Source organism: Nymphalis io, chromosome 11 (genome assembly GCF_905147045.1).
Source record: "Nymphalis io chromosome 11, ilAglIoxx1.1, whole genome shotgun sequence".
NCBI lineage: Eukaryota > Metazoa > Arthropoda > Insecta > Lepidoptera > Nymphalidae > Nymphalis > Nymphalis io.
This window is the reverse complement of record NC_065898.1, coordinates 3,404,375-3,419,068: the sequence shown is the minus strand read 5'-3', so window position 1 is coordinate 3,419,068 and position 14,694 is coordinate 3,404,375. Positions and strand designations below refer to the sequence as shown.

The 14,694-nt window shown below is 37.4% G+C and overlaps 2 protein-coding genes across 10 annotated transcripts in view; both read left to right on the top strand.

Moving 5' to 3' along the window:
* LOC126771858 (NAD kinase-like) overlaps positions 1-12,886 on the top strand; it is a 43,119-nt gene extending 30,233 nt beyond the window's left edge. For 5 of the 9 annotated variants that reach the window (XM_050492004.1, XM_050492011.1, XM_050492007.1 and 2 more), the window contains 7 exons: positions 805-934; positions 7,975-8,169; positions 8,439-8,541; positions 8,759-8,956; positions 9,190-9,347; positions 10,349-10,431; positions 11,097-12,886. In XM_050492004.1, coding sequence (XP_050347961.1) covers positions 805-934; positions 7,975-8,169; positions 8,439-8,541; positions 8,759-8,956; positions 9,190-9,347; positions 10,349-10,431; positions 11,097-11,310 — 1,081 coding nt within the window. In that variant the 3' untranslated portion in view covers positions 11,311-12,886. Of the gene's footprint in view, positions 1-804; positions 935-7,974; positions 8,170-8,438; positions 8,542-8,758; positions 8,957-9,189; positions 9,348-9,792; positions 9,876-10,348; positions 10,432-11,096 lie in introns of all 9 variants that reach the window. The other 4 variants (XM_050492008.1, XM_050492010.1, XM_050492005.1 and 1 more) reach the window with 2 other exon arrangements.
* Positions 12,887-13,527: 641 nt separating this feature from the next.
* LOC126771883 (39S ribosomal protein L41, mitochondrial) lies at positions 13,528-14,180 on the top strand. Its single transcript, XM_050492046.1, has one exon. It carries the CDS (start codon positions 13,618-13,620, stop codon positions 14,104-14,106), a length of 489 nt encoding a protein of 162 aa, XP_050348003.1. The 5' UTR covers positions 13,528-13,617; the 3' UTR covers positions 14,107-14,180.
* The last annotated feature ends 514 nt before the right edge of the window (positions 14,181-14,694 follow it).

Below are 14,694 nucleotides of genomic sequence, written 5' to 3'. Positions count from 1 at the left end.
CACAAACAAATTTTCACACTCATACAATTCGTAGGATACATAGATATCAGAGGAGGATTAGGAAAGTAGGATTACACGGTTGGTAAGTTTATAGATGAAAGCACACCTCGGAAATGAAACGCTCGCCTCCAGCTTTTTTTATTTTTATATCGCTAATTGTTTACCCACTAAGATAATTCCGATAGTTCATTAAAAAAAAAATACAAAATTACTACTTATCAGTGGGTCTGTGATTTAGCCTGAACGTTTTCTGTAAACATATGTACCTTTTCAGATAGCTAGTGAACCAAGGGAGTTGTTACAGTAATTACTTAAAATGATTTCCATTTTATAGAAAATTGGATTTGTAAACCATACAATGTCTTTTTTTACTAGAAATATGATATGAGATGTTTTGGTCTCAAGTATTTCTGTTATAGAAAACAACAAATTAATATTTAGAACCCGATATTTTCTGAGGTTCATTTTAACTTGATACCCTTAAATCTTTAATAGCTCAGATATTACTAAGTTTCAGTAAGGACTACATTATACGACTAAATTGGGGCAAACGTGCTCTACTCCAAATCTTTGCAAGGAATGTATCTTATTTCCTGTCATCCTGTAGAAATTTGAATTTAAATTGTAAATTGCGCACTGTTTTTTAAACACCCTTAACTAATTTAGTAGGATTAAAATACTCGTATTATAGAAAATGCTATAATTTTATCAAACTCTCTATGAGATATTATTTTAAGAGCAGCATTTTTTTCTTTATTTTCTGGTGTTAGTACTAGCTAATTTGAATAATTTTGATATTTTTAGGCAGATCCAGGACCCGGCGTCTCAGCGTCTCACGTGGTACAAGCCGCCGCTCACAGTCCTCGTCATAAAGAAGGTCCACGATGCGACTATACTAGCGCCATTCGTCCAGCTAGTACATTGGCTAGTTCATGTAAGTATTTTGCTATGAACTAATATCAGGGGCGGAATTATTATCTTGGCTGCTCTGTGCCTATAGAAGAATGCTACTCCACTACTCCATGTAGAAAAAAAAAAAAAAAAAGTCTTCATGTTTTGCCGCCCCTTAATACTAGACTTATTCAACAAATCCGGGAATCCCCTGACTCATATATCGTTGAATTTTCACGAGGCTAGTAGTTTAGAGACCGCGAAGTAAGTTACTGACTCGAAGAACTATTTAAATACTTAACAGTCTTTTTATCCTATCTCGTAATGCATTGGATTATTGAAAATAATTGATTATTGGAAAATAATTCGTATTTATAATTTTCGGCTGTATGAATTAACTGTTCATTCTTATTGTCTAATTTAAAAAAAACGATTTGAATTTAGTTCGTTACCTTATACTTCATCTATTAAATGGTTATGATCCATCAATTAATGGCGTGGAGTTGAAAATGATCTATGAGTTACGTAGAGCGAGCCTCTTTCCGCCAATTTTCGACATTTCAATCAATTTAATTTCTCAATTCACATGTACAGAGAGAAATAAAATAACTTAGATATAAAAGGTTCGGTATTAAGTAAACTCACAATAAATCATCGAACACGGTTATTAGGTAAGGTTGCCGCTACTAGACTCACCTTAATTACATTGGCCGAATGAACCGCAAGCGATATTTCGAAACGGATAATATTGCTTTCCACTGTACCTTTGTCCTTTTAAAATTTACATCATAATGCAGTGACGGAGAAAGAATACATTTCACTGCCCCTCTCTTTCCCATGGGTGTCGTAAGAGGCGACTAAGGGATATCTGAGCGACCATCTGCTCGCCTGGTGGTAGGATGCTAACATCCGCCTGGCTTGTTACCACCGTACGCATGGTGAAAAACTCGTGAAGTGGCTTGCAGCCGCGTTTCGAGGTCAGCCAGCGTACAGCCAGAGCCCGAGCGAGTATTGCCGCGATGGGTGTTGGTCCGGTTGGAGACGGCTGTTGAACCAATGCCGGGGGAAACTGTATTGACCTGCCGGTCAGGGAGACCCGAAGAAACGGCTGTTCCGCTGGCCGCCCGTGGCATAGTACAGGGGCCCGAGCGTGCCTAACCAGCTCGTGAGGCTGCCCCACCAGGCCACGCATAATCTCGGGGTGGACCGTCGTGCCGGTTGGTGACCGGTAGGTGGGGTCCCGGCGGCCACTTCCGGGGGGGTTCGGGGGCCCTTCCGTCCGGCGGGTCAGTGTATTTTTCCTTTTGGCAACCACTTGGGGAAACACGCCTCCACACTTTGCCCATCCCTATCGTGGCAATACATCGCTCGCTTCACGTCTCTTTTCCATTTAATTTCTCCCAAATGGCGCAACAAAAAAGAAATAACGGTCGTACAGCGGTGCTCACCCCCACCATACCCTCGCTGTTTGAGGTCGAGTTCTCTAACATCCGAGAACTCCACACTAACCTCAACGCTGTCCACCACCATCTCGAGACAGCACGGCCAGCAATGTTGTTTCTCACGGAGACACAAATACTCCGTCCTGCCGATACCAGCTACCTTAATTATCCCGGCTACACGCTTGAAGAATCCTTCAAAGCGAAAGCCGGAGTATGCTTGTTCGTCAGGACGGATGTTTGCTGTCACCGACTGCGCTGCTTGGAGGACCCCTCCTTCTCCATGTTGGTGGTACGTGTGGACCTGGTTCGTCAGAGCCGAGTTTACGTGTGCCTCTACAGATCCCACAATGGTGACTTGGAGACAAGCCGACTATTTGACCATCTTAGTCGGGTGGCAGATGCTGCGCAAGAGCAATTTCCTAACGCGGAATTGGTGTTTTTGGGGGACTTTAATGCTCACCACGAATCCTGGTTGAAATCCCTCAAAACTGACCATGCTGGAAGGACTGCTCATGCTTTTGCTCTCACACATGACTTGACCCAACTGGTTGATCAGCCCACCAGGATCCCAGACATTGATGGGCAAGCACCTTCTCTACTGGACCTTCTGCTGACTTCTCACCCGGTGGAATATCAGGTTGTGGTTCAGGCTCCTCTTGGCTCTTCGGATCACAGCCTTATTTCTACCAGAGTGCCACAGGCCAAGCTGCCGCCACTAGCGGTATGCAAACGTCGCGTTTGGCACTATAAGTCGGCGGATTGGGACGGTATGCGCGATTACTATGCGTCGGTCCCTTGGAAGGAACGTTGCTTCAGTGGGAATGACCCGACAGCTAGTGCCGCTGCTGTTGCTGGCGAGATCATGCTGGGAATGGAATACTACATTCCTAGCTCAGATCTCGTCAGTAGGAGTACGCGTAACCGTTGGTTCACTCGTGAATGTGCCGATGCTGTATCAGCTAAGCAGGCGGCATATCGCAAGTGGATCAACGGCTGCATTAGCGGGGCATCTAACATTGACTCACTGAAAGCAAACTATAATAAAAATTCCAAGTCCTGTAGAAAGGCATACACGAGAGCGGATGCACAGCGCATTGTACAGATTGGTCATGACCTTGTTTCGCATCCTAGGGGCTCCCGTAGCTTCTGGCGTCTGACCAAGTCTGTGCAAAACAATTTCTGCCAACCTTCGCTGCCACCGCTCAGAAATCCGGACGGATCGCTAGCTCACAGTCCGCAAGAGCAAGCTGATCTCCTGGCTAAACTCTTTGCCGACAATTCCGTCATCGATGATTGTAGTGCACTGCCACCTACAATACCTGCATGTGGCCATACGATGCCTGACATAAAAATCAGGCAACGTGATGTGCGTGCGGAGCTGCAATCACTTGATGTACGGAAAGCTAGCGGTCCCGATGGAATACCAGCCATAGTGCTGAAGAAGTGCGCAGCGGAGCTGTCTCCTGTGTTAACGCGCCTGTTCCAACTTTCTCTCTCTTCGGGAAGTGTGCCGGAGGCTTGGAGAAGAGCTAATGTGCAAGCGGTTCCCAAAAAAGGGGATCGGTCTGACCCGGCAAATTATCGGCCAATAGCTATCACCTCAGTACTTTGTAAGGTGATGGAACGGATTTTAAACAACCAACTGATCCATTACCTAGAAGATCACTGTCTAATTAATGATCGTCAGTACGGTTTTCGACCAAAACGGTCCACAGGTGATCTTCTAGCGTACGTAACACACCTCTGGGGTGAAGCTATCGACAAGCGTAGAGAATCGTTGGCTGTCAGCCTCGATATCTCCAAGGCTTTCGACAGGGTCTGGCACAGAAGTCTTCTCTCCAAGCTACCGGCATATGGTCTGCCTGCTCAGCTATGCACCTGGATTGCCAGCTTCCTACACAAGCGTAGCCTTCGTGTTTTAGTAGATGGTTGCGCTTCACAATTCTATGTAGTGAATGCTGGGGTCCCCCAGGGATCTGTGCTATCTCCCACACTCTTTCTTTTGCATATCAATGATATGCTCTCCCTTGGGAACATACATTGCTATGCAGATGATAGTACAGTGCATGGTGGATACCACGGACGCGCAGTGGCTGGGCGGGCGGAAACTGAGGAGAGGCGGGAGAATCTTGTCATTGAACTCGATAGGACGTTAGATCTCATCGCCAAATGGGGCTCTGATAATCTTGTTGAGTTTAATGCCAAGAAAACACAGGTATGCGCTCTCACGGCGAAAAAGTCAACATTTTCCCCTCTTCCCTCCCTCTGTGGTACTCCGCTGGTGATGCAAAGCAAAATCGCCATGCTGGAGATTGACGTTCGCTGCGACCTTAGTCCAAGGGATTACATCGAGGCTGTTATAAAAACAGCTTCACGGAAACTCGGAGTTCTGAACAAGGTGCGGCGCTTTTTCACGCCACAACAACTGTGCCTGCTGTACAAAACACAGGTACGGTCTTGCGTGGAATATTGCTCGCACCTTTGGGATGGCTCCGCTAAGTACCTACTTGAGGCCTTGGACCGGTTGCAGCGACGTGCCGTACGCATTATTGGCGACGTAAAGGTCACAAACACCCTTGAACCTTTACAATTGCGTCGTGAGATAGCAGCACTGAGCGCTTTCTATCGACTGTATCACGGCGAGTGCTCTGAGGAATTATTCTCTCTAATTCCTGCTTCCCCCTTCCTTCTTAAGTCCACGCGGGCTGGTTCTCGATGTCACCGCCTAACTGTGACATCAATTCCATCGCGAACAAAGAAATTTGGCAACTCCTTTCTTTGTCGCACTTCCAAAAAATGGAATTCCTTACCAGCTCACGTATTCCCCTCCTCTTACAACCCGGGTTCCTTCAAACGAGGCGTGAAGAGGCATCTTGCGGGCCGGCAAGGCGAAGGCGGCTAGTGCAGAACGTTTTTCCCGTCTGTACTGGCCGTCGTCGCGTTTGGACTCTACTACCACTTACCATCAGGTGGAGTAGAGTCATTTGCCCTCCCGGCGATATAAAAAAAAAAAAAAAAAAATGCGATACTAGTATTTACTATAGCAGTACTTATGCTGTAGACTTTTATAAAAACATTCTTAAGAAGTACCTTTACCTACTTTTACCTACTTCTACTATAAATACAAATTTTCGAAATTATCTCCTCTATCTGTATCACACGAATAAACTCCTGAATCATTCGTAATATAATTTGATATAGAAGTAGCCTCGATTATAACTTAGATATATATATTATGGAATTAACGCTAAAAAATCGAAGGCACTGGGAGTCTATTATAGTTTTGCTTTGCGAGTCTTTTCCAGCCTTTCGATTGCGCTATATTTATATAATATTTCCTAAAGTTGCTTCGAATTTTAATCAATATTATAATAAATAAAAGGCAATGTACATTTAAACTGGTTTGATATTAAAATTAAACAAACATTATCATAAATCAAGTGTTACTATGTGTGGTGCAATGACCGACTCAATTTCGATAATCTGATACAGATAACATAAATTCAATATTCCTAAATAGACTTAATTGGTTGATATGTCTTTACAGTCGCTTAACAAAGTAGTTGTTAAAAAAATAATAGTTTTTTTAAATGATGACCTCCGAACTGATTTTGATCACGGCGGCCAATCTCAAGAAATATTAGCCAACTGCGCAGGGCATTTATAGTGCACAAGTGTGTGCGCAAACACAGAACACAATAGCAAGTATTAGAAATCAGTATGGAAATAGGTTTTTTTAAAAGAGATAAATCAAAACAACTATACAACAATAAAGTAAACGTATATCGACGAGTACAATTTACACACATAAATAGAAGAAAGGAATCAAAACTGAGACTGAAATATTATTTATCCGCCACAACCGAGAGTCCAAGCAGAAATGTCTAAAGCCAGCCTGGCCGGCAGATGATTATCACGTGATCAAGTCGAGCCGCTAGGCTAACAAAAGTGTATTTCCTCTTATAATGCGGGCGGCAGTCCGTTACGACCGAAAAGAGTTTAGGGGCAGGACTAACGGCTTTACGTGCTTTCCGAGGCATGGAAGTGTACACATTTCTGCTACTGAGATTCTTGGGCTGAAAAACCCAATAAGCTATTTTTTAGCCCGACCTGGTACTTAATCCCAGAACCCTTTGATCTGCTGCCTTATATCTAGCTACTAGAACAACAAGGATTTTTTTTTCATATATGCACAATACGACAAAGAAAAACCTTTTTAAAGCCTGTAACGTATGCTCATTTCATTTATTAGATAGCAACATAAAAAGTAAATACATGTGAATGTTATTAGAAATTTAATTTCACTCTATTTTAATTTAAAACGCGGTGCAGAATGCAATTCATGCTCTTTAATAATGTTCGTTTCATTTAATTAAAATCATGTATATATAAAGAGTAAAAACTATATGTTCGCTGATTTTAAAATGATGAATCGCAAAATCGAAATAAATTTACATAGTAAACGAAGTCGTTACATATTATGCTCTCTATTTATTTTTATACCTCTGTTATGCTTTAGAGACACATAAATACAATGTTTGAAGACGAAAGTCTTCAACCAATGCGTCTTACCTGCCATGACATACGGTGCCGAAACGTGGACACTAACTGCGGGACTAGTCCACAAATTCAAAGTCGCTCAGCGTGCTATGGAGCGAGCTATGCTCGGAGTATCTTTGAAGGATAAGATCAGAAATGAGATTATCCGGAAAAGAACCGGAGTCACCGACATAGCTTGCAAAATTAGCAGGCTGAAGTGGCAGTGGGCTGGTCACGTATGTCGTAGGACCGATGGCCGTTGGAGCAGACGAGTCCTAGAGTGGAGACCGCGAATCGGCAAGCGCAGCGTAGGGCGCCCTCCAGCCAGGTGGACCGACGACCTTAAGAAGGTGGCGGGCACCAACTGGATGCGGAAGGCGGAGGACAGGGAGCTTTGGCGCACCTTGGGAGAGGCCTATGTTCAGCAGTGGACAACGATTGGCTGTTGATTGATTGATTGATTGATTGATGCTTTATAGGACGGATCCTATAAAGCATAACAATAAATTATTGTTGCGTTGCGCAAAAGTGGAAAGGAAATTTATCAACTTACAAATAGAGGATCTTGGGATCCTTATACCATATTTGTCTCGAGGTGGGAGGGAGCCTTTTTTTATCGCTGGAAAAACGCATTACGCGTTTCCTTTCCTTTTTTTATTTTAATTATAATTTACTCAAAGTTATTTATTGAACTCGTCAGATTTAAACAAAAAAACAATTACGTAATATTATGCATTTTTTTTTATTTTAATTTAATTTATTTTGTTTTCGCCCGCCGCTCCGCCCACGTTTTAGGAGCGGGACAGGATTTAAGTATAAAAAGCACAAGTCTTTGTACTTCCTTGAGGTTTAAGCTTGCTTCATACTAAATTTCATCAGAATCGGTTTAGTGGTGTAGCCGTGAAAGCGTAACAGGTAGGCAGAGTTACTTTCGCATTTTTAATATAAGTAGATATAAACTTAAAAAATTATATATATTAATTTGTTGTTTGTAAAAGAATAACTAGAATAACTAGCGTTGTCTTTATGACCGGATTTTTCTTTTATCATTAAAAAAAAAAAAAAAAAAAGAAAATGAATATTCTACCGTATATTTTTTTAGGACAAAAGCATGGTAGTGTTCGTCGAAGCGGCGGTGCTTGATGACACATTACTCAAAGAATACGGTGACTTTTCGTCAGTCAGAGAGCGGCTGATGACATTCCGGGCCGGCACCGATGACCTCACGGATAAGATAGACTTCATCATATGCCTCGGTGGCGATGGAACCTTGTTGCACGCCAGTTCTTTGTTTCAAGTGAGTGAGTTAGAACTAAGTAGACCTCGTAACTAACCATCAAAGATAATCATCACGCTTTTTTATATCCTAATATGCGATATACATAATATCCACTGACAGGGTTTTAATATATTTAAATTTAAATAATGAATCTAGATTTAATATGTTTTAAATATTAATTTGCGTTTATAAAATAAATTTTGGAAGTATATGTTTTTGCTTTTATGTATGTTTCATTTGTTTTAATTTAAAATAACATTTTATAATATTATCTAAATATTTTTCAGCAATCTGTTCCTCCAGTGATGGCTTTCCATTTGGGTTCCTTGGGTTTCCTAACACCGTTCGAGTTCAATAACTTCCAGGATCAAGTAATGAATGTTTTGGAAGGTGAGTTTAATCGCATGATATAATCTTACAAATGAAATTAAAATTAAACAATATATTCAGTACTAAGTACAAAAAATTCAATCCAAGTCCAATAAAATCCTTTTCTGTATGAATATTTAAAAAGCAACATATTTAAATACATTTAAAGTAGCTTTAGATTAAAAACGAAAGTATGTTTGCTTTTTGAAGGTCACGCAGTTTAGTTATTTTATTTAAGGTCACGCAGCGTTAACCTTGAGATCGCGTCTGCAATGCGTCGTCCTCCGTAAGACGACTGAAGACGGGAAGGAAAAGAAAAAGCCGACGACGATACTCGTTCTCAACGAAGTAGTCGTCGACCGAGGGCCTTCGCCGTATCTCTCGAACATCGATCTCTTCTTAGACGGGAAACATATAACCTCTGTGCAGGGTGACGGTAAGCTTAATTTTGTGTAGCTGCTATTATTATATTATTATTAAAATTATATGAACAAGTTTATTTATATTTACGTATAATACCCGTTACGTTCGTAACGGGTATTTTCATAAGTCTAGTTAAAGTTTCAAAGAAAAGTAGTAAAATATTCCAGATGCAACAAAAACCACAAAATCAGATATAATGTTGATATTTATGTAAGATAGAGTAATGTAAAAGGGAGCTCGTTCCAGGCCTGATAGTGTCGACGCCGACGGGCAGCACGGCGTACGCGGTGGCGGCGGGCGCCAGCATGATCCACCCGTCCGTACCCGCCATCATGGTGACGCCCATCTGCCCGCACTCGCTGTCCTTCCGCCCTATCGTCGTGCCTGCCGGCGTCGAGCTCAAGGTACCACCTCCACCTCCTTAAAGGACTATATTCTGAGACGGGCCCATAGCGTTCAGACCTTGTAAAAGTTTTGACATGTCTAACCCGGGGCGAAGAAGCATTTTCAAATAAGCGCAGTTTTATTATTTTTTATCATAAAATATACTATAAATGTAATAGTTACAGAAGCTGTTGTAGGTATCGTGTTGAAGACAAAGGTAAATAACGTTAGTTAATTTGATCTTTGAGAAAGGAAACGCATACTCATTGTAATATAATATATTTACACTGAACACAATCAACTGCATCCATAGTATGATGGACAAAACAATAATGACAACCACTTCGTGTCGTTGTGTACAGCCACCAAAACAGTTCAAATATTCAATCACGAATTTCCATTCTTAAGATCGAAATAATAAATCGGAACTGCTTCGGAACTTTAGTTTGATATTATTAATTTTAGATCGCATTATCTCCCGAGGCACGTAATGCTATGTGGGTATCGTTCGACGGACGCAATCGACAAGCGTTGCAACACGGAGATAGGTACCATGAAATCCAAAACTTTCTACCAAGCACTAACGCTTTGCTATCAGCATTTATTTATATAATACATTACAATTTAGTCTCATTATATATCATCGTATATGTATAAATATATGGTAAGCATCGGTGTAAACGATTATATATAGCATCTTAGTACATATAGTTTTAGTAGTGTTATTATCATTTAATTGTTCTTTAACGGAAAATCAATGGACGTGTTGTTGAACCGATTTCTTAACATGGCAAGTAACAATGTTATTCACAAATATTATAATCATTATAAATTATGGATTTTAAGTATAAGAACACATTTTCAAAATTAAACTTCTTTGAGCGCGATCAGAAACATTTCAAGGTCGAATTTTAGACCATAGTTTCGAAATGACGTTTTTGGCGTTGCTCTTGTTTTTTTTTGACATTAGCGCATAAAAATCTAGAGTTAATTTGTACCTAAACCTACGAGCTTGTTTCAGATAAAGCTAAGTCTAGAAGCTCGTAACTTGGCGAGCATATCGTTCGACGGACGATCTCAGTTGATACTCAGGCCAGGAGATAGGTAAAGAAAGGGTTATGGAGGGTAGTTTTACAACCACGCTGAATTCATTATTCCTCGTTATTATTCACCTTTGGCGTGGAGAATCATTGTTTGAAATTAAGGGGAAGCTTATGTGTTATTCTTAAGATGAGCTTTGTGATAATTATAAACAATAGCGATCAATGGCTGCTGTCATATAAAATACATAATAAATCATTGTAACGTTTGTGAACTGGTTAGGTACCAAATTGTGATAGGCCCCTTTTCATTTGCTTTCTGTTTTGATTTTTGTTCTTTCATGTATTGTGTTGCGCTTTGCTTGGTATTTGCATGTTTTAATTTAGTTTAGTTATTAATTTGGGTTGCTGGAAGTAATTATTAACATTAATTAATAATGTCCGGTTACTGTAATTGAGAAACGATTCGTTTTGCTTATGGATGGTAGAATTGTCTACGGGGCGCATTTCAAAAGCGTCCTATAGAATACGATGATATGAATTCCATTTCGCATGTAATTTTTTACTGATGTACAATAAAGATTCGTCAAATATATAAAATATAGAAACCTGGCATTAGTTGATTATTGTATTTCAATTTAAAATATAGTCAAAAGTAATATTTTTGAAAATATAAATATATAATCTTTTTGGCGATTAATAATTAATATTTTTATTGGTTTTGTTTAGTCTGTACGTAACGACATCAGTGTACCCAGTGCCATCAATATGCGCTCAGGATCAAATATCAGACTGGTTCGATTCACTCGCGGAGTGTTTGCATTGGAACGTTCGCAAGAAGCAGAAACAAATAGACGAACTCAGCGACATGACGCATTCGTCCAGCGATACCTTAGAGGAAATAGACGCCAACCATCACGACGACAGGCCGGCTGACACGTGACAGATTAAAAATGTCACATAGACGGGCTAATTTTTTTTAAAATACACAATATTCGTTATTGAAATTATGTTATTCAGACTACCTTAATTCTCAAATTTGTAAAGTTAAATTATGGAACGTTTTCTTTTTAATATGAATAAATTTTTTTTATCACAAACCTTTAAAAAAACGACAATATTACAGAATTTCTTTTAATGCATTTCTCACAACATATTTAAATTACAAGTAATAAAATAATTATATAATTAAGTAAACAAACTATTATTATTTATTATTATAATTGTACAAAATTACTCCTTGGATTGTGGTAATGAGATGTATAGAGTCCCAATAATATTCAATATCTGTAAATGTGTTCTATGGCTGGTTATATCTGTTTGATAAAATTTAAAAAATATTATACATTGGGTCCAATTATTTAAAAGTAGCTGTTTAAGCCTGTTTTATTTTACTAACAATTTATAAGTGGTAGATTTTTTTATATTAAATCATATTGCCCAAAATTAATGTCTTTCGAAAAAATAATCTCTGTTTTGTTATTAAACTATGTTTCTCTTAAAAGTAATTTTATTCTAAAAAAAATATATGTATAAAATAAATTAAATGTATAATTTTTATTGTGCACATTTTCGTGCAATTTGTGATAGTTATGAAACATAAATTATAAAAATACGTGAATATAAAGACTTACACATTCCCTTGGACAATAAAAAATATATATATTGCGTTGTCTTTGTCGGGTATGTTTTGAAAATGTTTTACTATAAATGTTTACAATTAACAAATATGAATATTGATTTTACTAAATGTCAAAAAACTGTACATAACATTATTAATATATACAAATAATACAGATATCTTATAGTTACCTACATAGTCCTCCTTGGATTTGTTGCTTATTTATGTATTAAGCTCAAATAAAATGATAACAAACCAATACATACTAAGTTAAGGTGCTACATGAAACAAAATAGTGCCAATATAAATTTTAACAGTGAATTTTAGCTTAAATGCACAAAATGTTTATTGATTATGTATGTAATTTAAGTATTAGCATATTTCTTTAATACACTAAGGTGGAATGGATATTGTAAGTTCTTATCAAAGAACATTTTAGTAAGCAGTATATTTATTATACGGGAAATTGTAAAAAACAATTTTTGTGGGATTTTAAATATAAGCTTTATAAGAAAAAAAATATATAAAGGTACATCAAATAAATATCTCATTACATACATTTTAATATAAATATGTTATATTGAAAGCCAAAATAGTGGTGCTGATTTTGTGGTACAAAATCTATTAGGTTAATTTATTTCGGCAGGACTTGCTACAGTTTTCAACACACTACACATTGAGAAGGTAGCAAATATTTAGGTTCTCTTTAATATGTTTAGGAATCATTTTTAATTTAATTGATTTATAAATCGGCATCAGTATTTTGATTTTAATATATTATAAGATTTGTGAATCTATTCTTATCTGTTTCATTTGTGAATTGTTTTTTGGAATTTTATAACATGCAAAATAATGTCTTAATGTTGAAATATTATAAATTATACAGATTTGACCGATATATCTTCTTTTCTTATTATAAATTAAAAACAAATAGCTAAATAAAAGTAAAAAGGAACCACAAATTAACAAAATATTTTCATCAACTCAAATGACACTTTACTTTTTAAGAAATTAACTGATTGTTAAAACAGAGAAGTTAAGTAAAAAATAATGATTAGGTTATATATTAACCAGATTATTATAAATATTTTAAAAACACTACACTGTTAAATACGATTTCTTGTATTTTTAATGCCTACGAGATGAGGACATAAAAACATTCTAATGGCGCTAGCTACTACTACGATATATTGGAATAAACTTTAGATCATTTATTTTCTGTGGAAGCAAGCGAAACTTATCTCGCAAACTTAGTGAAGAACTTCTAGATAGGCTGCACTTACAGCATACGGTGGACTTAGATTTTTCCTTCATTACTAATTTTTATTTAATAGAATATACAATTATTAAGTACAATTACTGTGTAAGTTTCGTGCAATTTCTTCACGATTATTTAGGATTTTTTCAACATTTTAAAATTAGAGACATTGAAATTAAAATGAGCTGTGGGTATGTTAGAATGCAACACGTTTTACTGATTAAGTTTCAAAAATCACAATTGAAATCGTGGCTGTATGGTGCAATACTTTTAGCATTGCAAGAAAAAAAAAGACAGGCAGCTAATGTCAAAAAAATAACCTTATTCCTTAACTAATATCTATGTTTTTGTTCACGATTTAATTATTTATTATGTCGAAAACTATTTCATTATTTAATCTAATAATCAAAAGAAATATTTCACTTACCACGCCCCGTGAAGGTAAAAGAAATTTCCGAAAATTTGTTATACCTAATAAAAGGGGTTCCCGATTGCACAAACAGAACCAGGCAGGGCCAAATCCCGAGTTAGAAATCGACAAACGCGGAGTTCGTGATACAGGCTATGTTTTGAATGGACGATTTGTTAAAGTACCAGAAATGATTCCTGAACTTATTGTTCCCGATTTAACGAATTGCGATTTAAAACCCTATGTTACATACAGAGCTGAGGATGTTATTCAAAGTGAATTCACCGCTCAACAATTATTTGATGCTGTTTATAGTAAAAAGATTGTAACAGATTTTAAACAAAATAAATTAAATGAAGATGGAGAACCCTTAGAGCCATCAGACGAAGAGAAATTGCAACCAGAAGAAGCAGTCCAAAGAGCTAAGAGAACAGGCTCTGATATATTTTAGATGTAATTTATAATAAGATATAGTCTTAGCATGTAGTTAAATTGTATGATATAATAATAAATACATCAAAATTATACATGGTTTATAATTTTATAAATTATTAAGAAGCTATATTAATAATGGTCATTGGTTCAAACCGGGGCAAGCCATTAATTTTCATATGCTTAATTTGTGTTTATATTTCATCTCGTACTTGACAGTGAAGGTAAACATTGGGAGGAAACTTGTATGTATCTAATTTCCCTGAAACTCTTCTACATATGTATTCCACCAACCTGCATCGGAGCAGCGTGATGGAATAAGCTCCAAACCTTCTCCTCAAAAAAGGAGAGAAGGCCTTACATTCATAGGCTATTAAACATAGAGATATAAACCTTTGTTGATTATACATATAATCTATAACTTGTAAATTTGATCAATTTTAAAAATATTCTACACTAAAAATTTAACAAACTCTGATAACACAAAAGATTAAATTATTAGATTATTATTTTGAAATCTTTTGCACTAATTGAAATGAAAAATATTTGGAAACTCGAACAAAACCAATCAAAACATTTCCTTTACATTGACTGTTGAATATACAAA

Coding starts and splice junctions, on each gene's coding strand:
- LOC126771883 (XM_050492046.1), top strand. CDS start 13,618: ATGTCGAAAACTATTTCATTATTTAATCTAATAATCAAAAGAAATATT.